Genomic DNA, 9,089 nt, shown 5'->3' on the forward strand with positions numbered 1-9,089 from the left:
TACTTGTAACGGGCCGGGCCGGGCCGGGCTTTTTCCCGAATTTTGNAGGCCCAGCCCGGCCCGGCGGGTCTGTCATTCCACAAGTTTTGAAATTTTCAAAAAACACATAAGGGGGACCCTTATGTGATTTTTTTCGATCAAAAATTTGTTTTCGAGTTTTTTTTTCGATATTTTTTTATCAAACAGACAAACAATCCAAAAAGTACAAAAAAAATATAGAAAATTGTATTGAGAGCTCAAAATTCGGTTCAAAATGACAAAATTTTTGCTACCGGGCCTTCCGGGCCAGGCCCGGGCATTGAAATTTTCCTCAGGCCCGGGCCCGGACTTTGGCGGGCCGGCCCGGAATTTTACAAGTATGTTTTACTCACCAGATGAACTAGAAAAACAAGTGAAAAAGCTCGTCGCTAAGGGCTTTCAAGCTATTTTTCGATGCATTTTTCTCGACGAAGGAATTTTTTTTGAATTTTTTCTATATTTTTATGTCAATTTATGTGCTTTTCTGCTCATTTTGAGACAATAAAAATTTTCACCGTAGGCCACCTTTAAAAAGTTTTTTCGGGATTTGATTTGTAGACTGTCGGGGGCGGAGACTAAACTGCAACCCTGGCACGGTTTTTTGCACATTTGGACACGGCCATGAGGGAGCGGAGCCTAAATTGCAACCCTGGCACGGTTTTGCCGCACGGTTTTTCCTGACTCCGCCCAATTTTCTCCGGAAATTTTTTCTCCGAAAAATTTTCTCTCCGCTATTTGCAGGGTCTCGAAAAATTTCGAAATTTTGAAAATCAGAAAATTCCGAAACTTTCGAAATCTGAATTTTCAACATTCCGAAAAGGCCCTAATTAATATCAGTTTGACTAGAATTATACTCGAGGACATCTAGAAATCCGTAAAGATGCGAACTTTCTCTTTCTCTCGCCTTTTTTCTCAATAGAGCTTAAAATCAGTCTACTGGAATGAACAGTGAAATGACCACTTTTTTGTCAGCAACCGAGTTTCTTAAACAGGTGATTATTCAAAGCCTTTTCTCAAAACCTTTTTTTCTCTCTCTTTCTCTGTCTCTATCATCAGATAGCTTTTGAATTTTTCGTTCCACTTTTAGGGCTTCTCGACTCCACTCTCTTGCATTTTCCTGTGGACAAAGCGAAAAAAAAGATGAAGAAAGTGTGGTCAGAGTCCAGCGGCGTCGGTTCACTCAAATTCGTAAACCCAACTCCTTTTCTATCTTTTCTTTCGCAACTTTTCTTCCCGAAATGGTGTGTGTATGGCATGTGCTACTTCTTCTTCTTCTTCTTCTTCTGCTTCTTCTTCTTCTAGTCCGGCCACTGGCTCTTCTTCCGTCCTCTTCCATTCGTTTTCCTCACTCACATCCACTCACATACATACACACAAAACTTTCCCGCATTCATCCGCTATTGTTTGTGGTTCTTGTCGCTTACACAACTTGACGAGCACACCACCACCCAATCGAACCACCAGAACCACCAGAAGACGTTTCCCCCGTTTTTTTGGGTGCTTCTTGCTCTTCTCTTCGGTACCGCCTCCTTTTTCTTCCACGTACATCTTCATGTTGTTTCTCACATGACAACTTGTCTCCTTCCGCGCCACTCCTCCTCCTTCTTCTTATTTTTCCTATTCTAAATTCAATCATGTCGCCGCGTCGAGGAGTCGTCGACTTCTTCTCCCGTGTGTAGTCGTGTCTCCTTTTTGCTATTATTTGATTCGGCTCCACCTACTTCTTTTAGGAGCCACACAACAACTCTTCTGGCTCTTTCTTCGTCCTTTCTTTGTCATTTCCAAATTGACTTTTTCATGTCCAGAACAACTGTTCTCTAATCCCTTCTCTTCTCCCCGTTTTCCATTTTCCTCTTTTCCAATTTCAATCCCATTCCGAATTGTTTATGGGCCGTTTCTTCGTGTCATCGTTGCTTCCGTCACACTTTTGAAATGCGCATCGAAGATAGTTTATGAGATGTCCAATCATTTCTTCTCCGCATTTCAACCTCCCCCGCTTCCTCTATTTGTACTCGAAAATTGGAACAGTATGTTCCATTCCCTTTCTCATTGATGATTCTCTGCCTTGCTAGAGATCTCGTCTTCTTTCTTTTGATCAGTTCTCACTAAACCCAAAAACTACGGAAGAAGAAAAAAGATGAATGAGCGTGATATGGATGATGAGTCTGACAGCTTGCCACTCCGATTCTCACTTCCAGCAGTACGTGAGTGTTTACTTTTCAAGCTTGTTACTGATATTCGAAGGAGTCGAAAAAGTGAATGAAACTATGTTTCGAGCAGGTGAAGCCTGGCTGTAATCTGAAAAGATGTCACGTCATCCATTGATAGGGCATCAAAAGTTCTGGAGAAGAAAACTTTGATGATTACATTCATGAATGTCAGAACATATTCCTTGTCTCCGCTTAATTCCGGATGTCTTGATTAATATAATATTTCATCTCCATGCCGATCCGTTCTCGTTGTCTTTACGTCAAGACAATTCATCCGATCAGCCCTCTCTCTTTTTCCATCTAAGGCTTAGATGAAGATGATGGAGAAAAATATGTGAAAATTCCAGAGTGTGACTAATCTTTTAAGAACCTATAGATCAGAAATCCAGAGGTGTGTGATGTCACAGTTGCTCAAATTTATACAAATCTCGTCGACACCTTTGTGATTATTAAAAATTGGTCTCATGCGAATTATTTTCTCTGGAGTAGAGAAAGAGTAGGTGAAATACAAAGTTCGTGGGAAATCTCCGAGGGAAAGCTCGTCGATCAAGCGACTACTGGCTGCCGGAAATGGAATTAGTGTTTTCTTCCAATAGGGATTTTCTTAATAATTTCAAGAGATGATGTATTTTGAAAACTTCGATCAGAAGGTGAAAATTGTGATCGAGAATTAGTTTTCTGAAATTTGTAGGTACAATAGGGTACCTGGTGGGTGGATGGAATCGAAAAACAAAAATAGTTAGTTTGTAGCTGGCTTTTTATCTTTGCCTCCTGATATTATTCGGTTAAATAACTCAGAACTGTGGAAGAGGAACGCCGGTGGCCGTGGCCGAAGGTTTTTTCGTTAGTTTTCAGTCAATTTTTTTCACTATCAGAAATTTTTATTTCCCGATTGTTTGGTATTCCATATTCCTTTTTTCTTCTTCACCACCCCACCGCGGTTAACATCCGTAATGGAAGTAACCGACGGTGTTAGAGCAGAAGCTGAAGCAGCTGAAAAAATAATCCATCTGAACAGATTGTGTGCATATATGTGTGCTCAGAGAGTGTGTGCTAGAAGATCTCTCTCTCTCTCTCACTCATCGTCCTCCTAGGATCATCCTCTTCTTCTTTTCTTATGATAAAAAAGTTGGCGCCGTGACAAAGTTGCCTTCCTTGCCACAAAGACAAAAAGATGAGAACTATAATAGTGTTGATCCTTTTTCTTTCCAAGTAAAAATAATGAGTTATTTAGAAACAAAGATGAAATAAATCGCAAAAATGGAAGAGAAGAAATGCGCGTTTTTCATTTTTTCTCCTCCTCCTCTTATATTCATTCATAGATATTTTCGACTTTTTTAAACAAAAAAAAAGTCGCAGTCCATTTCTCACTCCGATAGTTTTGCTCTTCTCGCAACGGACATAGACAGTAGAAGCAGAAAAAAGAAGAACGAAAAACTGACGAGTGAGAAATAGGTCCCACCCCCTTCTTTTTCTCATCTTAACGGCTCTTCTCTCTCATAACAACTCTATTTTGTCAGAAGCGGCAGAAGAAGAAGACGTCAGGCATTCTCTTTCTCTTCTATCTGGCTGACTTGCGTCGAGCAGGCTCCAACAGTAGGAGCATCAGAAAAGGCGGAGTTTTCCTCGTTTTCTTTTTCTCCCCATCGTCTCTGTCTTTTGTCGCTAGCACTGGCCATTCTCTCTAGTGTCACACTGGAAAGTGACTGACTACGTCCAGCGGGGGCAAAAGAGGGCCTCCGGGCTGTCGCTATTTCTCTATCTCGAAGCTCATGCTCTCCGTTGCTCTCAACCCTTCTCCCTCTCTCCCTCTCGTCTTCTTCTTCTTCTCTTCCTCCAGAGGGCTTGGAGAGCACTGCCACTGCTCCGTAGCACGGCACTCCGCCCCCAATTTTCCATTCCATTGCGCGCTTTACATCGTTTTCCATTTACTACACATGGAAAGGAGTCCCTCAACACTACCATTACCACTTTTTTCATTGTTAGACCTCTCGAGGTGTTGGTAAATGGGTATTTTCATAATAAATGATAAATTTCGCCCCGCCGAACTGACTTATTTTTGACTGGTTCCTAAAAACTTGCTCAAGAGTATGTTTAAAATTCCTATTCCTGTCGGCTCTCGTTAAATTTTCATTCCGAAATAGTTTATAATTGTAATGTAAACTATACTTAATAGTAACCAGCCTTTTGTTTTTTTTTTGTAAACATTTTCCTAAAATTTCCCCTCGTCACCTAGGGATACCAAAAGTGTTCTTATCCAGGCATACACTGAGGTAGGAAGGTAGAGCCGAATAAAAAATGTGTTTTATGGTCACATGTCCCGCATTTTTCATCTGTTTTTCTGTGCAATGACGGGGGGAAAAGAGCGATGAAGGAGAGAATCGCAGCCATAACACACACCGTCGGTCGTCGCCGGCCGTTGCTTTTTTGGAATGAATTTGTCATGGGGTGTCGGCTCCGTTTTTGAAGTTTTATGAATCGTACGTGCAGAGTCATAAACAACTGGCTTGAAATTTTCAAGCGCTGTTGATTTTGAGCTTTTGATTTTTTTTGTTGAAAACTTTCGTTTTATGACGTCGTAACTGTTCAGTAATCAACAAAGTACCTGACATTTGTTGCTTTCTATTTTACATAAAATCAGAATTTTCGAATACTGTAGCTGACTGTTCTGAAAATTAGAACGTCCGCGAAGCATAATGGAGTTATATTCGGAGCAAACATAATTAATTGCCACATCATCAACAAACTGATAATAATTAACAAGATTGTCCGTCCCGGCCACTTTCATCTTATCAACCTCTTTCAATCACCCTCGCTCTCAGTCAATTGCAACCCGAAAACTTCTTGAACATAATAATGCATTTTTCATTTTCCGGCACACGATGATGATTGAGGGCGCACAACGAGTCTCTTGGGTAGGAAAGGAGCCTTATGGGGTCATAAGACCTCTGTCCTCCTAATTTCCAGTAGCTTCTTTTGCTCCGAGTTCAAGTGTGCCATGGCTCCATTAAAGTCTCCTCTCATCACCATCTACTACTTCTTTTATTCCTCTTGTGGAAAACGACCTATTTTCTTAGAGTTCCATGACCTCCTCTTCTTCTCACCCCACTTTGATCGAATTTCGTCTTGTTTACACCCTCTCCTCCCTCGCCACGTTTCGTGGTCCTCCTGGGGCCACACACACACACACACACACACACACACATTTCCAAACATTTTCGGACCTAAATTCTAAACGGCTGCCTGTTAATGTTTCGTTGATTTTTTTCGATCTCTTCCGGAGAGAGAGGGGAGAGAGCGAGAGAAACAGAGGTCAGAGGCTTGTAGTTTGACGGTGATCATTGTGCAATATAATGGGGAGATTGCGAAAACCTTTCGGTCGCTCTTTGATAGACGAGGAAGTACGGAGAAAGCACCTCTCTCATCAGATAATCATCAGTGGCGGTGATTTCGAATACACATTCTCAAAAATAATGTGGCTTGGTAGTTGATTGATGTTTACCTCTAGGTTACTGTAGGTCTTGTTCAGAACACTTTAATCAGCATTCTGTTCAACTTTGCCTTTCCGGATACTTTTTCCATTTCCTCTGTTTCTTTTCCCAATTTTTCTTCAGTTTTTCTTCTTATCACACCTCTTTTCCTCTCTCCAACACTTTTAATGTGTCTTTTCCTGCCAGCGTGGCTGTGTAGTGTCCCGAGACCGTCACTACCATCTTCTCCGTAGTTTTGCATGCGTCACCGAGCACTGCCAGAAAATGGCGAAGAGATAGAAGGACACGGTGCCGCCGAAAGTGGCGCTTATTAGCAATTCTGGTGTATATATGTATGTATTTCTGTGGTGGTGTAAATGCATGTGAGTGTATCTAGTACTCACTCTAGTAGGAATGTGTGAGCCATTTTCACTCGAATATCCATTTCACATCTTCGCCTCCTACACACGTTTCTGAAAATTCTCGAAATGGGATTCCTCTATATTTCTCTCTATTTTCTTCTTGATATTCATTTCAATCATCGATCGAAATACTACACATCTATTCTTTCGAAAGATGATGAGACCCAATTTGAGCATGGTACGATGAAAAATAGAAACACTTCGATGTCACATACTTAGTCTCGGGACAGTATTTGCTCGTTAAGCGTCATTTGATGTTGATAAGGGAATCAAAAAGAAGGAAAAAAGCAAGTCAAGTCACTTTTCGAACTAGATGAAAAATGAGTGTGATCTTTAATTTTCTAGGTCTTTTACCTGTTTCTATTTATGAGGAAACGAAAGTTTTCAAGAACCAAAAAGAAATACTCAGATTTCCATTCAGTGATCATCCATTAGATGTTAGGTACGGTAGAACTTTTTTCTGATAGTGAAAAAAAAGGTTTGATTCATAGTTATCTTCCACCTATAGTCGAATCCAGCGACAGATATTGATATTATTCTGGTACAAAAAATCAGGTGGAAGAGGGGATCACGACAACTACCGTAATCTGAAAATTGTTTTATCTCCAGTTTCTTTTTAGATTTCCGTACATTTTCAGTAATTTTTTTCACTACCGAAGATGTTAATTTTCCGACCTGCCTGGGGGAAAATTATTTATTTATTGATTACGACCTTCCGTCGTGGAAAAAGAGAAAAAAGTGAAAAGGAATACAATACAATCACACAAAACACAGATACACGAATAACTAGACAAAACATTCAATTAAAGTGGGGAACCGAATAGTAACACTAGTAGTAAGTATAGTAGTAAGTAGTATGTGACATCGAATTACAGAAAAATAGACGGAAATCAGAAAAAAACAAGATAATAAGTTCGGAAAATAAACATATTTTTAGGTTACGGTAGTTGTTGTCGTTGTGAAACCTTCGGCCACGGCCACCGGTTCTTCTTCCACAGCTCCGATTTTTGTACCAAAATAGTAACTAGGACTGAGCTATTTACAAGTCCCTCTTAGCAAATTTGAAAAGCCAGTAATATTTTCGAATTCCCAACTCATTCAGATTTCTTTTTCAAATATTTCTATTTCCTTCTGCGTCGCAACTTCTTCGAATGATTTCTCTCAAGCACTCATCCGTCACTCACCAACACTCACACGCACGCATACACCAGCATCGATTTGTAGGTTTTCATGAGCGAAGAGACGGATGGCAGTCAGACGGCAGCAAGCGGGCGCGTCTGACGGCGCCGTTTAGTGCATATAACATGCTCTCATCATCTTCCCTCCTCCCCATATCAATTCAGAGGCGCCTCCTCCCTTCTTTCCCCCGCCTCGCGCTCCTCGTTATTTTTTATTATTCATTCAATCTCTTTTTTTTCATCGTCGTCTCTGTGTCATTTCCCTTGTTCTTCTTAATATCTCTATTTTTCTTATCACTTATCTCCTCATCACTTCCCGTTTCTGAATAATATCTCTGTTGTTTTTCAGCTCAGCCAATCCATCTAGAAGAATAAGCACAAACCATGGGAATCAAAGGTTCCAAGCCGAAACTTTCCAAAGAAGATTTGGAGTTTTTAAAGAAGAACACGAATTTCACTGAGGAGCAGATCAAGGAATGGTACAAAGGATTTGTGGTGAGAAACATTTTAAAACAATTTCAAGAGAGTGGCATTAGTCTAAAACTGATATATTTTGCAGCAAGACTGTCCTAAAGGTCATCTCACCAAGGAACAGTTCATCAAGGTGTATAAAGACTTCTTCCCGTCGGGATCAGCAGAAGGGTTCTGTGAGCACGTATTCCGCACGTTCGATACAGACAATTCGGGTTTTATCGATTTCAAAGAGTTTTTATTGGCAATTAATGTGACGAGTTCCGGAACGCCTGAACAGAAATTGGAATGGGCATTCCGTATGTACGATATCGATGGAAACGGAACGATAGATGAGAAGGAGATGATCAAGATTATCGAGGTGAGTTTTTTTGGGAATAAAAACATCATCACTCTTTCCTTTACAGGCTATCTATGAGATGCTCGGTCCAGAAGTAACCAAGTCGGCTGACGACTCACCAAGAAAGAGGGCTAAGATGATCTTCGAGAAGATGGATGTGAACAACGATAAGGAATTGACACTGAAGGAATTCGTCGACGGCTGCCTCGCCGATAAGGAGCTCTTCCAGATTTTGACTAATGAGGTCAAGAAGTAAAAACGAACTTTCTCTCATAACCAACCAATTCTCCAGTTCTCTTTTTTTTTGAAATTTTAATTCTCTCACAATTTGCTGTGATCCTTTCTCAGAAGTTCGTCTTCCTTTCCCTCCCCGCTAAGCATTCCATCCATCCCCGGAAAGTTTATATTTTCTTCTCATTCTCCTTCTCTCCTTTTCCCCCATCTCTCCGTTGCCATTCATTTTGCTCCTTGTTCCTACTTACCAGAGCCTGTAATAGTGCTTATTTTATATCGACAGCTTCTTATTCTTTTCTCGCCTTCCCCCTCTTCTTCTTCTTTTTTCTTCCTCCTAACCAACATACACACTCTTTTAAAAAATAATACTAATCCATTACTAGACTCGTCGGATTAGAGCCTCCACTTTGCCTTTCAAATCCTTTACCCACTCGATGCTATTCGTATTTTTTGCCTTCGTCTAATAACACCATCCCATTTTTCATCGATTGATAAGTGTGTGTATTACCTAGGTATCGTAACCCCCCAAGTAGCTATTCCCCTCATTTTCCTTCCTTGAACAGCTCGGTTTTAGCTCAAGCCCTTGCACTTTGTTTCTGAACCACCCCCCCCCCCCCATTTCTTTTAAATTCCCCCCTTCCAACAATAGTATCATTATCAATATTAATGTTATTCGAATAACAAAAATTCGAAACTAATATAAATTATATGCGGTAAATTATTTTTGTCTATCCACTCCCCCCCCC

At 40.6% G+C, this 9,089-nt stretch overlaps 3 protein-coding genes across 3 annotated transcripts in view; 1 reads left to right on the forward strand and 2 right to left on the reverse strand.

The window, feature by feature from the left end:
- Cbr-ercc-1 overlaps positions 1-882 on the reverse strand; it is a gene marked incomplete at both ends in the record, with an annotated part of 4,557 nt that extends 3,675 nt beyond the window's left edge. The window contains one exon of the mRNA XM_002639185.2: positions 873-882. Coding sequence (XP_002639231.2) covers positions 873-882 — 10 coding nt within the window. The remainder of the gene's footprint in view (positions 1-872) is intronic.
- Positions 883-1,014: 132 nt separating this feature from the next.
- CBG25226 lies at positions 1,015-1,572 on the reverse strand (the record flags this gene model as incomplete). Its single annotated transcript, XM_045235326.1, is given in 3 exon segments — positions 1,015-1,078; positions 1,443-1,530; positions 1,542-1,572. 3 exon segments carry the CDS (start codon positions 1,570-1,572, stop codon positions 1,015-1,017), a joined length of 183 nt encoding a protein of 60 aa, XP_045098247.1.
- Positions 1,573-7,682: 6,110 nt separating this feature from the next.
- Positions 7,683-8,365, forward strand: Cbr-ncs-2 (the record flags this gene model as incomplete). The annotated part of the gene is made up of 3 exons (XM_002639184.1): positions 7,683-7,793; positions 7,858-8,130; positions 8,177-8,365. The coding sequence occupies 3 exons, from the start codon at positions 7,683-7,685 to the stop codon at positions 8,363-8,365; spliced, it is 573 nt and encodes a 190-aa protein (XP_002639230.1).
- Positions 8,366-9,089: the final 724 nt, after the last annotated feature.

This window comes from Caenorhabditis briggsae (assembly GCF_000004555.2).
Source record: "Caenorhabditis briggsae complete genome, chrI, whole genome shotgun sequence".
Lineage (NCBI taxonomy): Eukaryota > Metazoa > Nematoda > Chromadorea > Rhabditida > Rhabditidae > Caenorhabditis > Caenorhabditis briggsae.